The following is a 24,499-nucleotide window of genomic DNA, read 5'->3' on the forward strand; positions in this document are numbered from 1 at the left end:
TTGCCACGATCACAGTACAAAAGCCGAGGCCGAGCGAATGACCGAAACGAAGAAAGTTTAGGATGGAAAGGCAGCTGGTTGCACTCCGGAGGAGTCTCTCTCGCAGGGAGGATCGACGAGCGCGATCACGGGCCCGGTGGTTAGCCTTTTTGCCGTCTCCAGGCATTACACATATAGAGGTAATAACGTCGAGACAAACTCGGTAGAGTTCAGCTTGGGCTCGACGACCGCGAGAAACCAGACGAGGACGAAATCCGTTCTTGCACGCAAAGAGCGAGGAAGAAAGGACGTGGCAGGTTGCGATGCGCGGCAAAGAGAGAGAGAGAAGCGAAGCAAGAAATTCCAAAGAATCTTGGCCTCTCTCCGCTTGCCGCCGCCCTTCCACGTCCCAGCAGCTCCGTCATTACGCTGATGATAGCCTGGCCTGTTACCTCGGTGAATCGGCCCCTTTTTCGTGTGTCCCCTCGCTGCTGCCACTGCTGCTGTGATAATGCCGATTCCTCCGATGGTTACAAGCCTCGCTCGACATAGCTCGCAACTCGACCACCGCTCGCGAAGGGGAAATGGAAAAACGTCGGCCCGTAATTGTCCGCGTCTGTCCGGGAACGCGTTCGGTCTGCAGTTCTTGTAAGGTTTTGCCGACTAGTCGTTGGTCGCCGTGAAACTTTTAGTCGCTCGTACGCGCGCTGCCGCGCCTCGTGCAAGAAATCGCTTTATTAGTCCGGAAGCGAAGAGTAAGATTGAGAGAGAGAAAGAGAGAGAGAGAGAGAGAGAGCAAGCGATCGCGATGCCGTGCGACCGAGCGGAAACCGAATGTCGAGGCAACGAAATTGAGCGGAGGAAAGGGACGGCATTGTCCCTGTCCATTCTCGGATTCTCGGTGCATACGATCGATAGAGGCTATTCCTCGCGGCGGAGACGCTTCTAGCTGCCAATTACGGTCTATCCCAAGCTTTGCCGCTTTCCACCTATAGGCACCGTCGAATCGATCGCCAAGTCGGTTTCTCGTTTCTCGCGTGAGAACCGGACAGCAGCTCGAACGCGGTCTCCCGCGACGCTCGACTTTGCGAGTTTGAGGGGGCAAAGGGAAAGTCCGTGAGGTCGCGCGAGCACGGTAGAGAGGAAGAGGAGAAGAGGGAAGAACCGAGTCGGGGAGAACGGAGTGGAGCGAGAAACGACGCGGCGCGGCGCCAGGGTCACGAGCTCCTCCGCGGTTGGTTAGCCGGTTCTTCTACCCTCGATCTCTTTCACTCCGCTTGCTTTTTGTCTCTCGTTTTGTCGTCGAGCTCTCGATCATCGTGGCGAGATAGCAAGGTCCGTCGTCCGGCCATGGGTGGTCCATCGAGCTTCTCATATTCTAAGCGACGAGTCGCCTCGCTGGTCGACCGGGATTAAACGAGATCGACGATACCTGAAACGACTCGTCAGCTCTCTTTCTCTCTCTCCCTCTTTTCCCCTCGTTTTCTCTCCATCTCCTTCTCTTCTTCAGCTTCCAATTTATATTCCATTCGCTTTTAATCGAGCTTCCATTATGCGCCGGTGGATCGAGTAAACGCGCGAGGTCGTACAGCGTCGAGGAGACGCGATGAGGAGCTTTGGAGAATTCGCAGCCCGATGGACAGAAATCGAGGTGGAGAAAACGAGTTTCTCGACGTAACGCCATCGATCGACGAGACGCGTTCGTTCCCTTTCTCTGCTCTCTACACTCTACTCGTTTTCGCTAGCCGGAAATTCGCTGACGCGACCACAATTTAAGTCGGCGCAAGAAGGAAAGTCGGCTATTCGTCTTAGAGAACCAGGAAGGGGAGTCAGTTAAATGCTCGCAGTCGTAACGATGCTGTCGGAGATTCGTAGGTTTTACGCGCGCACCTCGCAGAACTTGGAGGAATACTCCGTCGCGATCTTCCAACTCGTCGAAGAAACTCGGACCACTGGAGACTAAGGGAGCGACGACGACGACAAGAATCGTTTCGGGAGAATCTGTCGCGAAGTCTCGTTCCTCGTTTCGCGACGCATTCGCGAACATTCATCAAGAAGAAGAGAAATTTTTCTCGGTCGCAAGAGCGGCAACTTTTCTAACAACGTCGACTGCAGCGAAGCAAGATCGCTGTCAAACACGATATTTCGAGTATGACGAATATTCACGATAATTATACCGTTTGAAACTTTATTTATATTTTACACGACTCCATGTTACGGTATAAAATAGACTCGCAATACACCGAAGAATAATATCGAAGCAATAACGTCGGTTCGCGCGGCCAGTGTTGCAACGTAATCTCTTCGTTGTCGAGCGATCGATTACCGATCCACTGCGATCGATTCGATTCTAGGCTCTGATATATCTACGTATACATAGATAGCTATACGGATCGTTATCGAATATTCAGACGTCTTACGCGTTGGCATTTTGCATCGGCGAATTATGTCGCGTTCGCGATTGTTCGCGATCGACGTACGACTACTAAACGCTTGTGTACCGCGAATCTCGTCGAGCAGTCGCTAGACGCTATACGAAGAAACTAGAAACCGAGCTGTCGTGCGACTCGAGTTCATCGTCGAACCCGTTTGTCTCGTGACGCATTAACCGGGAATGCGGTGATCGATAGAGTTCGCAGGTGTGACGAACAGATTTCGCGCGATCGACGACGGTTCAGACTCGTAAATCTTAAGCGGCCAATACTCGTCGACTAATAGAGACGAATTACACGCGGTCTCGTGGGCCGTGCACGCGCTACGCCGCGCTGCTCCGCGTCGATGCAGATCTATTAACGTTGATTGCATTCGAATGCAAATTCATGGTGGAAGCTGCCGCCCGCTAGCGCTAATTCATCGCCGACTGAAGTACTTTCGCCCGTTTCCATTCAGGTCGTAATTGTCCTGGACAAAGCAAGGAGAAAGCCAGCCCGTAAGCTCGTTTCAGCGTCGCTGCACCGATTTCCGGGTCGAAATAGAAAACGAAGGATAGTAGACGGTATTTTCGCGAGCATCGGGGCGAAATTATCGACCGAATCGGTCGAACAATTCGCGACGGAGGGCGAATCAGCCAGCCAGCCACCCGGTCGGTCGTTCGGTCGGCCGATTGAAGAATAGAGCAAAGTGTCGAAGGGAAGGGGGGTAGGGAAATGGGAAGGCGGTTGGGAAAGGATAAAAAATCGGTCGAGTGTTTCCAAAGCGACGCAGAAGGAAATAAGATGGAAACGCGAGAAAAAAGGAGGGGGCAAAGAACGATGAAATATTGAAAAGTGCCGAAGAGAAACAAAAGGAAAAGAGACAAAAGGGAAGGATCGAAGAAAAAGAAGTAAGAAGCGAAAGTTGGTGGTAGGGCGGAACCGGAAAAAAAGTAGCTGAGGCGAAAAAACGATGGTCGATGAAGCCAAACGTCAGCACCGGTACAAGTGGCAACGCGTAGCATCGCCTTGCCAAGATATCGTCGTGCCGATGAATGCGACGCAATTACCGAAAAGGGGGACGGCATTAATTGTAACGTCGTTGCCGGGAAAGGTAGAAAACGGTGCGGAACTGCGACGAGATGAAACGCGCGACGAGCATCCGGCGAGAACGGAGAAGCAACGAGCTGACAGAAACACCGGAACAAAGGACGGAAACGTGCCGCTGCTTCCTCCGCGATATTTCCACGCAGTCGGTGAATTTTACTCGCGTCGAGTAAAGCCAGAGGAACAGAGAGGTTGGCTCAATTTTCCCGTGGCCTGGAGTTTCGAAGAACTGCCGCGTTTAACGATACACCCGCGTGTGTGGGAGACACGAGTACACGGAGAGGGTCGCGTCCCGCGATAGATGGTCGGGTATTTAGCTTTCGACCAAGTGAAATTTCCGTAACGTAACGCGGCCTCGCTTGTCGTCGGCCACGGAACCGTGGCGACGCGCGGCGAAACATCTGCCGAGTTCCCCGACAGTGAAAAACAGTCGGGGCGCGACCAGTTAAATTTCCCGCGTAATCCGTTTAATTCCCCCCGACGTGGCGAATTAATCGGCACGCTAGAACCGGAATTAATATTAATGATGCCGTAATAACGGGTCCGTAACTTAATTCCGAGTCGTTTCGCTCGAATAATACTTTTCCCCTGGGGGGATGGAGACTGCGACTAAACTTTGTCGATCGATGAAATACCCCGAGATACGTTTCCCTTGCCTTCTCGCGCGACCTACGTTCCTGCCTCTGCCTAACTATTTTTTTCATCCCTTCGGAGCACGAGCCGAGGGAGTACATCCGCGCAAACTTATCCTGTCAGGAGAAAAGAAAAGCTGTCTGCCGGTGCATCCTTCCGAGTTGGACCCATGGAACGTACTTGCTGCAAAATTCCGGCTTTTCTTTCACGCCAATTTATCCTTCTGCAGCCTCTAAATCTGCGTTTAATTACGATCGAACATTCGCAGGGGCAAAACGTCTCCAAGGAAAGAAACACCTTTTCTCCTACGCACATATTCGTTCAGATTTTTCTTCCTACCCTGTTTCTGGCACACCGTATACATTCCAAGCGCGAATTCATAAAATCTTGTAAAACATATATAGCACGTTTATTCCATTTTCTTCTTTTTTCCTTTTCTCTCTCCTTTTCGTATCGTCTCTCACAGTTTTGCACCTTCACATCTGTTTCTCTTACCTACGTGTTCTTTATTTCTTTGTCGTTATTGCGCTGCCGTCTTTTACGCGTTGTACGCTATTTGTACTTTAATGGGAATTTTCTCTCGTTTACGAGATAAACAAATAAATAAATGGAAAAGAAGGAATCGAAAGGAACGAAGGACGCGGACGGAAATAGAGATGCAACGGATTGAAAACGCGGCACGTCGAGTCGGAACGAAAAGCCTTCTACCTTTTTGTAGCCACGATATCTAGATCGCGGCAGAGACAAAGCTGTGTGCGGTGGAACGATACCAGACGGAAAATCGACCGAACTCCGGAGGAAATTAAACGAAACCGCCGTCGAACCGATCGATCGAAGCGAATAGAAAGGGGCGAAAGCGATGGCAAGATAGGAGTTGGTGGATTCGTTTGCACGATTCGAACAATGTCCCGTGCGAGGCAACGAAACGAATCATCGATGGAGCGCAGAATGTCGAGGGGAGCGGGGAACCGCGCGGAATTCGCGAAACGTAACGATAGCCCGTGACAAACTGATTAATTAACATTTAACCTTTTGGGTAATTCGATTTCAGGGCGAACAGAGAAGCGAGCGAGCGCGAATGGAAACGCGGCACGGCTCGGCCACAATTTACTCGATTAAATTAACGTATTATCGGCCATTCGAATCGATTCCGGCACGCGGTCAGATTTCGGACATTAAAGCGTATGGAATCCGAAGTATCGTTTCGCTCTGTCGACGATCTCCGTTATCGCAACGCTTCCAGGAACCGTTCTGACAGCCCACGATTTTCCGCTATACTTTTCAACGAAATTCACCGATGAAACTCATCGCGACCCGTCCCTTCGTTTCGATATTTTTATCTCTTCCTTCGTCGGTCTTATCAGCCACCGCCGGAGCCAACGTATCCGCGTGAGAGACTAAAAACGGGACGATGTGGGGCGAGCGAAATGAAGAGAAATTGCAACGTAGACACTTAATCCTGTCCGTTCCGTGCCTACGCACGCGAAACTGTCTCCTCGATAGAAACTTAATCTGACCTGAGCTCAGCTGGCTGCAATTTGACAGACGAGTTCTGTCTGTCGGGACAACGGGGATCTGTCATCGCGGATTACAACGTGCCGTTTAATTATTTCAGCCCGACCGAACCGAGAGCCGAATCGGCCCGAACCGAACCGAACCGAGTCAGGCCGACGCGCACCCTGGCAGGAAATTACGTCACGCGTCTCGTTGCTTTCGGGCGCGTTCGAGTTTCTCTCGGTTGATTACGAGGGAAATGAAGCGCGGCCGGGATCCTAAAGCGCGCACGCCACGCATCTCGCCGATTGCCTGCTGCAGGAAAGCAGAAGGAAAACCATTCCTCCAATTTATAATCCATATATACTTATATCTATTCCGTTTCCCCTACAATGTATGGCTTTTCGTGGTAAAGAATTTATCCCTATTATTATCTCTAAATAAAAGAAACAAATGAAACACTCGACGAGATGTACCGGAACGAGTCGCAGACGGATTATCGGCAGGATGCGGGTTCTCCTTCGATTTCACGTATCAGTCGTGTTCCACTCTAATTGGTAGCCTCTCGTCGAGAAGTTCGAAACGAAAGCGTCCCTTCGCTGCCAGCCACAGAAACTGTTTTCGCGACGCGCGAACCACCTTTCCGCTCAGCTTGATATTGCTCGGTCGCGATTTCCATCGATCGAGCGGCAACGCGGGTAAAGTACACAGCAAGGGAGGAGCGGTTTAACCGTTTGAAATACGTATCGCTATGTCATGCGAAATTTCGGAGCCGCATGCGTCCGTTTTATGCAAATAGTAAATAGGCGAACCGAAGGGAACGGAAGTCGTTGGACGCGTTCCAAGAAATCCCGCGCCTTAACAACTCGCCCGACGGAGTAGAGGCGATTGGTCGAGCAACGGGAATGGGACGCGGCCCTGGTGTGTGCCGGTGCCTCGTGAAATATTGATTTCGCGCGTGATCGCCGCGCGACTAACTTTTCCGAATAAATATTCAGTGGCCGACGATCGACGTCTTAAATTGCCAGAACCGAACGTTCTTCGGTTCCTTTCGACGTTACCGAATACCGAACGGATAGATGTCAGTCGTTATATCGCAATTAAATGATATTTGTTGCGAATTATCAACTAAGGAGCAACCGGTCAGGTCAAACCGATCGGTCAATATCGTGTAGCTTGAATGACTTAACGCTCAAGGTGGAGGAAGTTTAATAGATCGAATGTTAGTGTAATTTAGCACTTTATTTGCACTTGTTGTATAAAAGTAAAGTGCGATGTTATGAACACAACGGTGGTAAGGTCTTGTTGAGAGTGAAGTATTTCACCCGCACGGTACGATGTCGACCGGAGTTTTTCCCTGACCTTTAAGTCATTAAGTTTACAGCTCGGGGAGGACAGGTAATTCGAAATTTCCCAAATAAGGAAATGGTCCTATCCGAGCCACAAACGGACGGTCACTCGAAATTCCGAACAATATTTATTCTAAAGTAGAACGTAATCCGAATACTACAACTACGACGTTTAAACTAAGGTAGCTTCGCGGTCAACTCGTTCGTGCGTTGCGAATAACGGGCCAGACCATCGTGGTTCATGACTGTCAACCATTCGTCAATTCGATTCTTGACTGGCTTTTACTGTAATTTGTCTCTGGGCGCGGTGATATCGTTCTTCGTTCTGAATGAACGCGCCAACAAATTGCTCGGAGTCCGTTTGGTCGCTGCTTGTGGAGTCCGCGCGTGCAGGAACATCCGCTTCGTTGGAAGGTATTCCTGGAAGCCGCGGCACCTCTGCCGCCGCCCTGTCACCTCCAATGCGAGTATACGACTATCTGGATAGTTACCCCGATGGGAACTGTCCAGGATTGTTTGTTCGCTTTGCATCGCGCATTTGGCCGAGTTTTTTCGCTGTCGAAAACGCTTTCGCGGACTGCCGGCCGATATTTGCAATTCCGCCCGGTATTATTCGAAAGATTAAAACCACTGGCGAACGTGACGTTGCCGCGTTTCGGCGACATCCCTGAAAATCCTCCGATTTGCGAGCAAAGCCCGTTGGCGCGCGTATTCCACGCGATTCGCCACCACCCGGCAAAAAAGATCTCGATCGTCGCGCTGTGTGTTTAAACCGATTACCGCTTCCACCGGAATCGCGCCGGATGCCCGTCGTTTTTCGTCGAAGCGCGTTTTATCTATAAAAGTAAAAGCGCTGCTGCACGCGCTTTCTCTGACGTTCGAGCAATCTCGCTTTTACTTTTATAGACGATCGATCTCTGTTGAGAAGCGCGTCGAATTTGAGGCGATTCGGGAAGATCGAAGATGCGTGGGGTTCGAGAAAGTAATTCTCGGTTCTGATTGTAACAAAGGACAAACGTGTCGATTTTGTCTTATTCCTTGCTTACTCGTCATTCGCGCGCCGGTGATCCCCATGCCACACCCTTGTTTACGAGAAACTAATTAACACTTTGACTGTCACGCCAAAATCATATGTTTCGCACAGGACGACACGGGAGCATTTTTATTATTCATAGCGTATAATGGTAAAATAATAATAAATTGATGATGCAAGGCAACATTCTTCCTCAATGGACCGTTTATCTTATTGGTGGTCACGGGTGACCACCGTGGCGCCTTGGTAACAGTTGATAGCGACATATAACAAGGCTTCGTTTATTTCAACAAACCATACGCATTCGTTATTTCGTCGTAAGCAAAACGTGCAGAATATATTGTTGAAACGTGTAGAAGATGTTAATAAATAATATTTGTTCATTCTATATATAATAGTAAGGTATGTGCACATTTCTAACTTCAATTATATGATTATAATGCAACATTTTCGATTATTTTCTAAGATGTGTCTATAATAATATTCGTAGATTGCCCCTCAAAAATATGGATGCAAATACAGTGCACCGTTAGATGCAAGATTTGTTCTCTCTTTTTTTTTTATTGATGTTCTAATAATAATGTTTAATTGTTCAGTGGGGCACTTTTTATTTAAAAATATCTTCTATATATTCAAAATGCCCTAACTGTCACTTTTCATTCAATTTTTACAATTGTAAGAAGTTGAAGCGCTCCGGTCACCAGTGTCCACCGTGGCGTCACAGAAGAAACAGTAGCCGGTCATATATGACCAACGTGGCAGTCAATGTGTTAAAATCAAGCAACGCTAACGAAAGTCTTTCAATTACATTGGCTACGCGACCATCTCAAATTTGCTTCGATATGCAATCGATCGTGTTGAAGTGGGTCTCACTTATAGGAAAACTCAACATCTTTCTAGTGTTTAGTTTTTGGCACAGCGACTGTCTTTATAGCGGCTTCTTTCGTCTCTATTATAGTACCGCGGAAAGATCGCCGACATACAGACAATGTCGATGATAAAGCGCAAATGTCGACAAGCCAAAAGGATGGGGAAACTTCAATACGCCTAACGGTCATCGATATATTTCGGCATAGCTAATTGAAGTTCAGTTAGCCACCGGAGAGTTAAGAGTCAAGAGTTGTGATATCACACTACTGTATTAAGTTCACGTTAGATAATAATCGTTTTCTGTTTAATAAATCCATCTATCAATAAATTATCACATAGGATAGAACCCACTAATAGAAGTCTTAATTTCTAACATTTCTGAATAAAGAATTTCTAGAATACACTCATCCACGCGTTTGCTCTTTCTATTCCGAGATATATAAAAGCTCAACAGATCGCAATCTTTCTACTACTGTTCGCACCTGTTCTCTTTCGCTACGCGTCCAGTCAATTACGTACTCTGTCGTTTACGCGCGTATTCGCGCGCCATTCAAACAATCGCCACACCCGCAGCGTCCAACGCTGTCGGAATTTGTAAGAAAGCCGTTCGCGGAATACGCGGAAATCGGCGCTCGTTGACGGCGCGACGCGCGCTCCAATGGTTCGCCAGCGGCCGCGCAGAGAGAAAGCGACGAAACGAGAATGACAGAGATTTAATTAAAATAGACGCGTCGTTTCCGATGGTCGAATCGAGTCGGATGGCAGGACAATGAGTAGCGAGTTTATCGGTTTCCCTTAATTAAACAGGATTGACCACGCAATGATACGAGTAGCGATATCGGTTGGTCCGTCGATGAAGAAGTAGGGGAAAGCGCGGGGTGAGAACGACAGACACGGAGCAAGAGGAAGAGGGGGAGAGGAGGAAGCAGGGCGGGGAACAGAATCGTTAGATTCATCGATTTCCCGTCACCTTTTACGAGATTAAAGCCCATTCGCGTACACGAGATCGCGTAACGCGCGTTTCTCCGAACACTCTATAAATTCCGAGCCGTTAAGTCGATTTAAACTATTTCAATCGACGAGATACTCCGAACCTTCACGGCCTGTTCTCTGAACTGCCGTTAGATTTGACCTATCGATCTTTGTCCTCGCGGTTGATCCCGGAGATGTCGCTACAACGGCCATGAAGCCACGGCTAATTTAGTTTAATTTAATTTAATTTAATTCAATTTATCGATCTTACAAGTGAGTATCATTTGGTACGATAACGTTAAACGAAGAATTAGAACACGATTTATAGCCGTGTGGTATTAGCACGTACATAGATCTACGTATGCTAAATACTCTACACTCTACGTTACTCTATGTATATTTATACCAGAGGTCACGAACGAAAAAAAAAAAAGTATAAAGGCCACGATATGATGCGTAAGAAACGCGGTGAAACTATCTGCCCTCTCGCATCTTCGGACCGCAGACCAGGCCAGGCCTTGAACGTAAGAAACGATTTGGAGAAAAGATCGATGAAAAATCAAAGATAGTTAACCAATGAACTGATTGCCGGCGCTGGAACAAATCCGAATTAAGGTATTTGGAAGGTATTTAGAAGAGGTCTGAATAGCAAGCCGAATCGAAAGGTTCGAAATCCGTCGGTACGTTAAAATCTATCAACGCGGTGACCCGTGTTTCGTTAACACGACCGTTGTGACGTTAATGAAAAGAAAGCTCGATGGACGAGAAATCGCGAAGCGGCATCGACGATTCCGAGACACCTGTGGAGAACTCGGAGAAAAAACAAACGGAAAAAAGTTGGCGACGTGGACCGGTGTACGCGATGCGTTGGCCGATCATCGGACGCGCGCCGCGTTCCGGCATGCTAATTTAATTACAGGGTGGATGGGGTTCGTGAACGTGATTCGCCAGCAATTAATTCCGAGCGCATAATTCGGTCGGTTCGAGGATTCTCCGCGCATCATCGCCTCGCGTGGTCGACTAGGAAACCGTGTTTCCCCAAAGCGGGGGATGACTCTCGACTCTCAAAGCTCGTAGCATGGTTTCCGTTCCACTGGATATTTGGCAAACAACAATATTTGCTAGCTCAGCGAAAATTTATTAAACAACGCCAGTTTCGGCGACTCGACCCGGAAGATCAACTCTGTGAGTTGCGAACTCGCGCGATTACAGCGTACAACGTGATCAACGAGCCTGCGAAGTTTCCCCGGTGAAAGAAGCTACGATAGCAATGGGATCCGAAACGCTTCGAATCTGTATATACGACAAGCAATTCGTATCGCTGCGAACATGATTCGAAGCTTAAAGCTCTTGAAAGTCTCGATATTTCCCGAGTACTTTAAAAGTCTCCATCGTCTCGAAATAAATGTATTTACGAAAACTCGCAATTTTCGCACTTTCTTTGATATTTTATATTAGTTGTATTAGTTATACTAATTGAGCAGAAATAATTAAAACAATCTTGAAATATTACATAGACGTTAATATTATACGGCTAGATTATTGAATACTCGTGAAGCTTTCAAAAGCTATCGAGACTGTCAAGAAATTCGTGACCCCGAAGAATCGAAACATAGTGTCAAAAGTTTGAAGCTTCGAATCATGTTCGAAGTGATTCGAATTTGTCGTCGCGTGTGTATGCGCGATGCGGATTCGAAGCGATTTAAAACGTTTCAGATCCCATCAGGATGCGTCGATCGGTGGACGTGGAATCGATGGGAAACGAGCGGTGACGGGAAGGACGAGGAGCGAGCAACGGCAAATCGAGTCGAGTCGAGTCGAAATTTGCTTTTGTAATTCGCAACGGAGCGTTCCGTAATGAATAGCGTTTCCCGATTGTTTCGAATTTTACCGTGCAACTTTTAATTAAAAGTTGCCGGATTGAATCGTCAACGGAAGGGCCTGATGGGAAGCCGAACCGATGCCAGCCGATGCAAACATCGGAGAAGTTGTTCAATTTAAAATACGCGTTGCGCGTAGCCGCATCCTGCAACTTTCCCGACAATAAACGCCGAGCCGTGGTCGTGTGCCGGTCTCACGGTCCGAAAAATCTTCCATCACCGCTTCGCATTACCCTCTCCACTTTTCCCGATGCGATTAAAACCGACCGACCAGAATAAAATATTCCTGCGATCCGCGGCCACGACCGCCAACACCTGCCGGAGAATGGAAAAAGTCGGAAAGAGTGAAAAAGCTCGGTCGCGCGGCGAATTTGCCCCGGAATTCGTTTTGCTTCGGCAAAACGATTGGAGGGGACGCGGTTCGAAAAAAGTATCGCCGGTGGATTGAATTTTCACTAGGGGACGCGACGCGACGCGCGTGGCTTAGCATCGACTGCAAACGAATCACCACTTTTCAGCAAAATCGCGTTTGCGAGTTTTTGCGTGAGCTTAAAACGCAACGTCGCCCTATCACCGTTGTTTTTTATCCTGATGAAACGTTCGTTACGGACGTTCGACGGGAAACCGGAACCGATTAAACCAAATTTTCGCAGACACGCGAAGATATCGCGGTGTTATATCCGAGAACCGAGGAAAATTCGAGTTCTTGAGTCGGAGGCACGTCGCAAAGTAGCATGATCTCGCGTTGAATGCACCAGCGATAAAGAAGATAGTAGTCGTGGAAGCCGCGTCGCATCGCGACGAACACGCTTCCAAGAAAAAAGGCCGCTTCTCCCGGTGAGAGAAGAGACACGACACGTTCGCGCGATAGCGAGGTCGCAGCGACCGACGTCGATGGACAGCTGACGACGGCTCTATAAACTTAATAACCTCGACGAAAGAACTTCTGCCGGTCGAACGTGTCCCCTCGATCGACTGATTTATGGCTGCTCGCTCGTCGATCAATGATCGCGGGCTCTCTGCGTTCTCGCGCTTCGCGGCCGCTCGACAAATTCCGAGAACAAAAGGTTCGTCGTGGTCGCAGCCTCGAGGTCGTCCGATCGATTCCATTCGCGCGGCCGTCGACCGGCTGTCGATCGGCGCGGATAAAACGAAATTACAAGCGAAGGAATCGGCACGCTGCAGCCGGTCGTGGCGCGCAGATGTGCAACACGACGACTCATCGCGTCGGACGAGCTCAGCTTCTTTTTCCCTTGAAAACGCAGCAAGCGTAGTTACATATGTTCCGCGACGCGTAGACGGATTCGTAAGCGACGAAAGTACGCGACTCGTCGCGGAGTAGCTTTCAGGGAAAAGAGGAAAGGAAAAACGTGGCGCGACCGATCGTTCGGTTCACGCGAGCGAGGTCAAAGTGGGACGGGGCGATATTTTCCGGAAAGCACGCGATATGGCGTCCACCTGGCGCATTTATGGCCGCAGCTTCTCGAACGATGCGCGTTTCGTTTCCTTCTTCGGAACACGGATCTTTACGACCCGTTGTCTACGCGCGTATTCTTCCGAACGATTTTTCAATCTTCGTCGTTTTCCTGGCAACGTCGCTCTACGAGTAGACCCATCGCCGCGGATCGATCACGGTTCCCGAGGACCGCGGTGTTGCGCGATTCGGAAGCCTCTTTTATCTTTATCGAGATATGCCTAATTTTGTGCGCTACAGTGGATTAGCCGCGTAGCAGTGATACACATACATGAGTATGAGTGTATGTGGCAGTATGCGCGTGCACAGCGTCTCGTTAAACAGAGGAATGCAACTGTTCCTTTGGTAGTGTGGAAAAGAAGATGACGAGACAAAAAGAGTGCTGAGACGCGTGCAAATGTGCATCGACGAATGTCTTGTAAATCACATATCAAATAAATCTGACACTATTTTGATATCAATTCTAAATTTAATCCAAGTGTTCCTTTATATTTATTTCAACGATTAAGATGCACTATTCTCAACAATCTTTTCTTCCTGTCCCTTATTGTTCCGAATTTTCTTCAGAAATTTAAATGACTCTCGCGCGTTTCTCTGGCCTAACCGATATTCCTACAATCTGGGTGCTCTGTTTACGCTCACAAGCTACTCGTTGACAGGTCTCAAACGCGCTTACGTACTCGACACGAACATTTTGCTGAAATTTTGTCCTCCAGTGCGAGAGTACCGTAGCAGAGAACGCACGCGCTAAAGCATTCTTTTCTCGAGTGATTCGCACGAAATTGTAAACATTTACCTGTGTGCAGGTGCGGGATTGGTCGTCGGGACAGTTTGTTTGAGAGTTTGGGAAAATTACCGGTGGGTCAGTAGGGATTTGAGAAATTGTGGCCGGTCGGCGTAGAATAATCGAATCGACGAATTAAAGTTGGAGAGCGGGTCGTGTAATTTCCCGGTAAAAACTAAAAAATCTCAGTCCGCCCCTGCCTCTATGTGTAAAATCGAGAAGTAAAGTAAATGGGCAAGTAATGAAAATAAATGTGGACCAGGTTTCTACTTACTCTCCTACTTTGCTAATCAACGACTATTGTTTCAGGGAAAACAATCAGATCATCGGCTCTTACCTGGAAATCGAGGACATAACTCTGGAAGATTACGGGGAGTACAAGTGCGAAGTTAGCAACGGCGTGGACGAGGAGATCACGTTACCCGCTCACGTTTATCGGCAAGGTAATGGAACCTTTGAACCGTGTCGCGGCCGGCGGGAAAAATTTTCTCTCGTGATCGTTTCCTCGCGCGGATTTCATCGCATCGCATCGGGAAGACGAGTCCGCGGATATGCTCGGAGAAAAAAAGAAGAAAAGAGAAAGGGGAGGCGGTCATTTACGTATCCTTTTAACCGCTGCTAATTAACAATCCGATCCGCGCTTTAAACAGTTTAAACGACGTCTCGCAGCGATTTCAATCGTTTCCGATTTAATTCGTCGCTCGTTAACAGTCGACAGCGTGACCCAATTAATTCCAGCCAATTAACCGAAATTCGTACGCTCGTGGACGTCGGACGTGGAATCGCTGTGCAGCGAGTCGTTTACGCTCGAGCATCACGGCGAAAGAAATCTTTTTCCTTTTCTCCGCCTCGCTGCGTTTCTTTCTTTCAAATATTATTCCGAGTGACACCGGTTGCCGATCGTGATGCAATTTGATAGATATCATTGCACGAGATGATAGATTTGGAACGTAAAATCTTAGATTCGATGAATCATTCGTTCGGAAGATTTTCACTGCTGGTAGTTGCACTGTTCTGAAATTAGTAGCCACAATAGCAAGTATAGCCTTTTCTTTTCTGCCCTGCGAATCATGACGTTCCACTGTGATTCGTGACATTTCGTGGTCGCTTTCGATCGGTGGCTAACACATCAAACGAATATCTCGGTTTTCGAATCGACAGCAAGAATCGATGTTTTATTCGTTAAAATCCTGATATGAGATAAAGAAAAGAAAATCGAATTATTCCCTATTTGCAATATCTAACAAAGTAAATTTCCGTTGTGTAAAGAGAACGCAAGGAAATTTGTAATTTACGACGTATGCAAATATTTGTACGCATTTTAAGCTGCATCCAAGTGCCTTGCAAGAAATAATTGAATCAAGATGAAGAGTTACGATCACGGCGAGCAAATTCGCTCGAGATAAAAAGAATCACGATCACCGGTCGTGAATGAAATTAGATCACGACCGCCCGTGATCGTGATTCAACGATCATCGTGATGAATCACTGTTAGCCACTTTGCTCGCCATCTCTAGCTATAGCCTTTCTACGGCGAAGGAAATAAAGCCGACGTTTGCTTTTGCAGAGCCACAGTTCGCGTTGGAAGTACAAAACGGATCCTGGAGAAGGTCGTTTCTGGTAGGCGTGCTGGTGCTGGTTCTGCTGATCTCGGTCGGCGCGTTTTACGCGCGCTGTTGGCTGCCTTTGGTGCTGCTCTGCCGGGACAAATTCGCCCCTCTCGAGGAGAACGGTAATTATCGTACAGCCGAGTTTCTCCGCTCGGTTACCTACGATTCTTAATCTCCCACCATTCCTTCCGACGATACGCAATAGCGGTGCGTCCTCGCTTCGCCGAGCACTAGTCATCAAATTCCGCCCTTTTCTCATTCCCTCCTTTGCCCTCCTCTAACTCTTACAAGAGGACCAATGAGAGCGACTTGCATCCAATCTTCTTATCGTCCTTGGTTTTTCAACGATCGTTTTCTTACTCCACGCGATGCAGGTGACGTTAATCCGTTCGTTAAGGAACGAACGAAGAAGCGGGCGCCGCAAGCGTTAAGTAAGCGTCGTTTTTGCCACGGTACCGTTTCGTCGGTAACTCGTACCGTCGAAATAACGCGCGTTTATGACCGGTATATTTTTCCGCTGACACTTGCTAAGTGTCTAGTCGATACTGGCCGAAGCAAATTCCACTCAATAAATAAATATTTAGCCTGTCGTCTTACTTTAAAAATAAATTCTAAATACTGCCACCGTAACGATATTCAATCGTAGGGAGTTTAATCGTTTGCTTTTCGCGAAGATTCTCGCAGTACGTGTGTACGTTGCTTTTATTTCGTTCTCGCGAAACAGTTCCGTTCAACGTCCGGCACTTCGCTACGGTAGGTTTCATCGATCGTTAGCCAGTTGAGCGTATTTTCGCGATCGGCTTTGTTCCGGCAAAGTATTCGGAGGGAGGTAGTCTACATCGGGCCGAAATTAACATATCGAATTCCCATTTCGTGCAAGTTTTACGCATCTTTGGAATAGTCACGGTCGCTGCCGCCACCACCGCCGCTCGATACTCCGGAGGAACTTCACGTTCTCCCTTTGAATCACCCTAATATCCCGAGCGTTCCGCGATGGCGACCCCATCCGCGCGATAGTCGTGCCGTGCCACCGGGTTACTTAATCTTCGTTTAATCCACGCTGGGAATGGCCCGCGAGCCGCGTTAACGATTTCCTCCTTTATTTCTTCTCCTCTATTTTCTACCTTTTATTTTGCGCGCGATTCGAATCGAGCGTAACGACTCTGTTCGTTCCGATAGCTGGAATACGCTGTATGAGAGAGAAAGAGAGAAATCGGAGGGAAGGAAAGAGTACCTTTTACGTTGGAAGGCTCGCTGTTAAACGTTTCTCGCCTCGTTTCAAGCTCCTTCTGTCGGAGTTGCTCCCACTCTTCGAACCTTCCCTCGATAAGCGGCGCAACCTTGCCGCGAACCTTGTTTCTCTTATCGCCACGAACGATCCGCGTTTCGTTATCCGTTTCCTCGGTTCGTCGCGAGTTTTTTTTTTCTTCAGATTTTTGACAGAACGATCCGATAGAGTAAAACGAATGCTGCAATGGTAGTAGCATTGGCAGCCTTATCTTTCGCGGTGTACAACGGGTGTGCACGGTAAAATCGGACTGCTTAACAAAACGATACTTTATTTGCGTATCGCAATATTACAACGCATAAAATATACTCGGTAATATGGTCGTCAGTAACATCGAAACGACATCGGCCTCCTTGATATGTCTGGCAGGGTGATCGCTTCGTTTCCAACTGATTGATCACCGATCGATTACGATCGGCTCGGTTCTAATACCGATGGATAGGATGGTGATTCTTCGCAGCAATAAGTCGAGAAGAAAAGAATAGCGTATTTTCATTTAAAGTTCTGTTTTAAAAAAAAAAAGAAAAAGTTTGAGAATTCGACAGGTAACTATGCATTATTCAGCTACGGAGCTGCCTACTATTGCTATTATCTTATTTCCGTGATATCGATTTGTACATACTACTACTTTTTTCTTTAATTCTATGTTTAATTTGAATTGTTTCGTGAATGACGATGAGACTAGTATACTTTTCAAGAATCCCTCGGTTAACGTAACGTAACGGTTAACGTAAAAAGCGTTCGAAACGTTGACCGTACTGTTGCACACACAGCTGCACTCTTCCGACTAAATTATCGCGCACATGTAGCGAATTATATGTATTTTGCAAGTCTTGGAAAGCCGAAGCAACGTTTGCTTTTAAGTCTTCGATGCTATTATCCTTGAAGCACTCTTGGCATTCACAAACGCGAGCAGAAACAGAAGTTTAGTAGTTGGAAACTTGCGATCAGCGTGCATCATTTTTAACGGAAGCAAAGCCTTAAGTGAAAGAATGTTATTTTCTCTTTTCTCGGCTTATCGTTGCATGCAGAATCGCTACCCGGCCTGTTGTACAACCATTTTAGGGACATCCTATATACAAGTACATAAGTAACCGCACCGATCGTCCTGGAACGTGTACTCAGGCGTCTTCCGCATTAGAGCTGTGCGTGGGTAGACGATGTCGTTGTTCACGGTTGTTCGCCATCGTCGTTCGACTAAATGCTTGCAAAATATCGCGAATGTTGCCGAGCGGTCGGCACAGGTCTATCGCTCAAGGTGCAACGAAAAGGAAGAAGGAAAAATCGGAAAGATCGGCCGAGACATGGGCGATAAATCGCGGCCGCGCGAGCCTCAGGCTGTGACGAGTTACACGTGTACGGCGAAGCCTGTTACGGAAGGAGATGCCGTCTCGTCCGGACGAGATCTGGTCGATAAGGTTGCCGCCGATCGAGTGGCCCCTACCCTAATACGGAAGCTGGAAAATTGCCGCGATTACGGTGCTTCTCGGAAGCACTGCACCGCGACGTCGTCCATTAACCGTTTTGCGGAGAACGTTTTCTCTTTGTTAGCCGACTGAAAAGATCGCGAACGCGTGCCAGACGAGCAGCGATCCCACTGTCCAACGAAAGTAAGTCGCTGTGGAAACAATGATTTCCAGAGGAAATCTGCGAATATCCGCAGGCGTTAACTTGCTCGTTGGGGCGAGCAACGCGCGATAATCGAAGTTGCCTCGACGCGAAAACCGAGACTTTCTCGCTGGCCCGATCGAACGAACAAACAACCACCAAGCCGATCGATACGATTTCCCTGCTCCTTCTCCACGCTCTTCTCTTTGTTTCGCGTTTGATTTTCGAATCTCTTTGCGAGAAATTGGTTCGTTTCCAGCGAACCACAAAGGGTAAGAGTCCGGAACGAAGCGCAAATAGGTTGGCGAACGGTATTTTTTTTACTCCCCCCCCCCCTCTCTCCCTCTCTTTCTATAGCTCGTCTCTCTGACGAGGGAAACGCTGAAAAATCGGTGGACCGATAAAGAGGGCAATGGCGCCGCGATTTATCCAGTTCCACGATTTTCAATCGGTTCACAGTCAAGAATTTTGAAAACGTACGATACCTGACTATTTAATCGAGGGCACCGACTACTTTTCCTTTAATTATTCTATTAAATATTTTTTGATGCGTAGCAAAATTTTAGTAATTCGTTTAAGATAACGATGCCTGGCACGAGATTCGTTTTCCTTTAACGTCGTAACTCTCGACTAATAACACGTTTATTAAAAATTACTGCACGTTTTAAAGATAAAATACGTGTTCTTTCGAAACCTACCGAAAAATACAATGAAAAGAAATATTCAATTTCTTCGTAGTAAAATAAAAATACAAATGATAAAAACAGCCAGATCTAAAAAATGGGTTGCTAATCCGTATGTTTGGTTTTTTCTTTTTTCTTTTTCGCTAACGAAACGATAACGCTTTATTTATACGTTTAATCCATCGTGCATCATGCACTTACAAGATACATGCGGAGAGTAAAAGCCCGTACAAAACGAGCATTCCGTATCGTAATTTTCTTCATAATCATTTACCCCATTGAGAACAATTTCTACTTTACACTCATCAGTCGAACTATTAGATTTATATAAATACAAGACCGGCTTCCTAACAGAAACTTTCATGTGTCCCATATTCTCATTCGGAAAGCATAACACTCCATCGAGTAGCTTCAAAGATGGATCTTTATCGTTCAATGATCAAACACTGGTAAATCTCAAGCTTCGTTGCATCCACTCTACAACGATATTTATGAGAATAATTATATAATTATTAGGTTGTCCGAAAAGTGTGTTCCTTTACAGACACGTCTCTTCCAACAACGCATCTTTATACAAACATAAAATCTAATCTGTCGAACGTTGTGATCTTTATTTTGATAGAACAAAATGGATCATACGTAATTCGATAAAACAATATAAAACGGAATTATGCATCGATTATTTCCTTATAAAACGAAAGACGACCTAATATTATTTTGCAAGTATGTGCAAATTAACGCTGATCGTACCGGTTAAAGCTTCACCTGTACCTTACCTTATATTCTACGAAATAGACGTTGTTTCTTCGAAAGAAATTGTCAATTTATCGTAGCAAACGATGCACGACATAACTTTTAAGTAACAATAAAATAATTGATCATATACTCTCGTTTTTATATGTAACATAAACATAGCAGAGATGATAGACGAATAGATCATTCTCATTTTGCATGTTTTTCGGTAACTTTGTCACTGAACGTGTGGACGTTAAACGTATATGTTCAGAGATAAAACAAAACACAAAGCCAATGTACTGAATATTACGAGATTTGTTCGCTCCTTGTCGCATTCGATTTCTCGTAGGCTTCGATCCGTACTCCGTGACTCTCTCAATGACACTGCATTTGGATTTGGTTTAGCTATAGGGAACTCATTATAGAGACAGTGTATTCTTGAAAAGTATTTCTTCAGAGTCTCCGATAAGACTCCGTTGTGTTTCTACGTTACGCGACATGCACTCAGATTATTCAAGTGCTTGCGACGCAGCCAAGCACATATCGAATTTACATGTATGCAACTATAGCTGGTTAGATCTTACTCGACTTCGGAGCTAAGGTCCCAGGCAGAGAACTTTGGAAATAGATGTAAATTTGTCGACCGGTCAAACGACAGTGGTCGCGGTGAACAGGCGGCAAGCCAGGCGATGAATTTCCCTCGGCAACAAAGAAGCAAAAAAGAATTGAGAATTTGATTAATCAGATAATATAAGAATTTACATAAAGTTAGACGAACGAACGAAACAAGAATAAACGTACAATTTTAAATTAAATTTTGAAACCGATCGATCGAACATCGAATCGGTTTGGTAAGATTAGCGTTAATTGAGTCGCTTAACTGTGTTTTAGTGCCAGCAGTTTATAAGAATCCGTTTGGGATTGTGCCATGCAACGCGATAGCGCTTCGTTCATTTGTTTGCGAGGAATGCCGATCGACGCGACCGCGCTGCTCTTTTTTCGTGTATGCAGGTGGTTTACGACTATTTGAAAAAAAAGTAATTACGAGAGGAAACTGATATGACTCGCGACGAGCTACATTCGGAACCGAGCGCGTTGCGAATTGACGATCGTGACCAAACATCACGACACAGTTCACCACAGTACACGAACAGTACGATCGCGCTGCGTGGACCTAAAACGATTAAAAAACATTCGAAACGCTTGACCGATTCCAACGCCAACACGCGTATAAAACAACTATGTAATAAACGGTTGATCAGGGAACGAAATAGCATCGTTACGAGACATTCGAGAGTTTTACAGCTGAAAAAAGCCGGGATCTTATATCAAATAGCTTTGCCTTAAGTGTGCCATGAGAGAGGTTGGAAATCGCTAGTTTAGTTTAAAGTCGTTCGACCTGGTCGGTTACTGTCTCGCAGAGGCTGATGTTACGCGATCGCCCGTGTCGTCCATCGTTCGTCGATCGATGTTCCTCGGGAATGCGCGCGAGAACGATCGAAGATCGCGCGCGAAGATAACGTCGGCCGCGTTCTCGATGACCCCGTGACCGACTCGATGCGTCCAAGCAACAACGTGGAATAGTTGCACGAACGATCGGTCGCTTTCACTCGTTGGCACTGGCGGTGCCTACGACGGAATTCATGACGTCGCGTCGTTTCGGAAAGCAATCTCGCAAGCGTCCGAGTCCGCCGAAAAAGAAACCAATCGACATAGGAAGATCCGTGCGATCCGTTGCGACGAATGTTTGTCATCGTGCCGCGACAAGATCCCGTTTTGAAAACGAATAAACAGGAAGCGAGTATCTTATCGCGCAAGATCCTCGAAAACAATTTCGCTTATTTGTCTTTTCCAGCACTATCGTTTTCATCGATAGAACTAATTCTATGTTTGTATTTTGTATCTCTTCATATTGATACACATAGTTCAAAATATCTTTAATTTAATCTCTTTTATAAATTAATTTCAAAGACTGACTGATCGAAGTGGAGGATAATCGTTTTAATCGTTCTAACGAGACGATTGATCAGAATTGAAATATAATTAACACGTTGAATGCCACGCCAGTTTTACAAGGTTTGGTCGTGGAGCCACGATGAATTTTTTATTATACGATACATGTAATGTTGAAATATTACCTACAAGAGATATGTTACGGCGTATAATCGTCATTAATGAATTTATCTCACTGAGGTCGCCGATGACTCCCATGACACTGTAGTGCAATTTCGCTCGACTCATTTATTTTTTGCGATTATCAATTATCTCATATTGTTTCTTCGCGTTGCTAAATAATTATTCTATGTTGTTACGTACCATAAACGAAATTATTCTATGTTGTTACGTCCCTCGGTCATACTTACTCGGGCCCGCAATAATCCTAAAGAACCGTCACAAGATTTAGCATTTTTTACTTTACTGTCAAAGCCCTTAACACATTGCGCTCTGCGCGCTCAACGCGCTCCCAGGGCCCGCATATTTTTGTACGCTTCAGAAGCATGCTTGGCAAGCAATAGGATCCATATATGTACATTTTTAATTTGCATTTGGTATTATATTTTTTATTCGGTTTGCTTCTATGTCTAATCGCATCACTTAATTCAGGAATATTGCTGCTATCGCTGAATTCATTTTCGTCGCAAGTGCTGTTTGGTGTATCAGATAAATCATCAAACAACAATTCACTTTGACTTTTATTTTCTTTACATCTATGTGTCATTTTGTTACTTTTATAGAATTAAGTGCCGGTCACCGGTAACCCCCTGGGTATTCAACGTGTTAATCGTCTAGGAACGAATCATTTAGAAATAATAGAAATAGAAGATAGTAATCTATTCGTTGAAAGAAACGTTGTTATCTCCGCTGCTCTCTTCTCCTCTTTCAACCATCCTTGTCACGATTCCACAGGTTCCACTTATTCCACGTTCCATTTATTCCACGTTCCACTTATTCTACGTTCCATTTATTCCACGTTCTACCGACTCTAACCCTAGAACTACCGATAATTAACACGAAGCTATTTCTACTAAAACCAATCAAAATGACTGGTGTTTAAAAAATATGTAATGGGATATTTTTATATTTATTAGATTTATTACATTCTTACAGAAAGAATTCCATGTTATGTAGTACATTTTTGGTATTGTTAATCCATCTGGGACCATAATCTCTAAACGAGGGTTAACACATTTATAAATTTGTACGAGTCATTTTGGCTGTTTGATATCTAGCGTTGGCATCTAGCAATCTGGTGATCGGATTATTTGGAATTTTCCTGATAACTGATATCGTCATATCGAATGATACGCAGTAAAAATTTGAATTTCAATAAACAGATTGCAGGACCCTTTTACACTTTGACAAGTACCAGTCATTTTGATTGGTACTGGTATAAGTAGCCTTGAGACAAAATTATTTTCAGTTTGAATACATAAAAAACAAAATAAAATTCATTATATTATTCTTTTAGTTATCGTTGCAAAAGTCATTACATTGCGGGAAAAAATATAACATGAAGTAAGAATTATAAAATAAAATCGTAGAACCAGTCAATTTGACTGGCGTGATAGTTCTAGCGTTAAATATCTGGATGGTCGCGATCGAAACGCGGTTCGTGAGATTTGCCAGGTGGCAGCGGTGAGCACGACCATAATAATACCTGTACTAATTACGATCACAAACGCGAATTTCAGATGGAAAGGAATGCGACGCTCTGGTGTGCTACCACGAGAAAGACTCGAGCCTGGTCATCGGTATAGTGATACCCACGTTGGAATCGAGGCACCGGTACAAGTGCACGGCGCTGGAGCTCTCCCAGTTGAATCAGAATTGTAAGTCTCGGGTTTAATTAAACGCGGCACCGAGTCGCTCTCCGAGGGAGAAACTGCTCGTTGATAGCGTTATTAAGTTTCCTGTCGCGTGGTCGACCGAAAGGGTAAAGTAAAGGCTATTCCAAGATCTCGAGGGATAGCTCGGTTCCTCGGAATCTCGCTAGATCCCTTCTCGCGATCGAGCGCGTAGCTGTTGCGGCCAAAAACCGCCCAACACCCTCGCTGCAAACTCTAAACCCTGGTTTCCTTGGGAAGCGAGGGAAGATCGACCTGGGAACGGCGACTGAATCTCGCGCGCCTTCCGCCACTCGACGAAACAGCGCAACGACGACCACGGCGACGAGTCTTCGTTTGAACCGAGGTTTGCCACGTTTGATCAACGAAACTCGAAACAACGTGCACGTAAAGATGTTTTTAATTTTTGCCACGTAACGTCGCTCTGGAGACCGCTGCAAGGCGTCGCGATGATCAGAAATCCAGGGAGAACGATAACGGATGGTATTTTGGCGGAGAAATTGGCGAGAGCGAGCGACGAATAGGATCTCGCGAATTAAGGCAGAAGGGAAAAGGCGAAAGGAAAGCTGGCGAAACGGGGACGATTACCGGGAACAAAGGCGAACAAAAGTTTACGAGGTATAACGCGATCTAGTTTCGCAGCCACGTCGTCCATCCTGGTTCCGCATCTCATGAATATCAACGGCTAGGTGCTCAGCGTTGATAACGGGTGCTCGGTGAAAAATATTCAGACGCTAATTTCCT

The 24,499-nt window shown here is 46.2% G+C and overlaps 1 protein-coding gene across 1 annotated transcript in view; it reads left to right on the forward strand.

The window, feature by feature from the left end:
- Positions 1-24,499, forward strand: part of LOC126917136 (single Ig IL-1-related receptor-like) — a 125,679-nt gene that overhangs the window by 97,607 nt on the left and 3,573 nt on the right. Inside the window, exons 4-6 of the mRNA XM_050723685.1 lie at positions 14,296-14,429; positions 15,554-15,718; positions 23,603-23,740. Of these exons, the coding sequence (XP_050579642.1) occupies positions 14,296-14,429; positions 15,554-15,718; positions 23,603-23,740 (437 nt within the window). The remainder of the gene's footprint in view (positions 1-14,295; positions 14,430-15,553; positions 15,719-23,602; positions 23,741-24,499) is intronic.

The sequence above is a fragment of the Bombus affinis genome, chromosome 6 (assembly GCF_024516045.1).
Source record: "Bombus affinis isolate iyBomAffi1 chromosome 6, iyBomAffi1.2, whole genome shotgun sequence".
NCBI classification, from domain to species: domain Eukaryota; kingdom Metazoa; phylum Arthropoda; class Insecta; order Hymenoptera; family Apidae; genus Bombus; species Bombus affinis.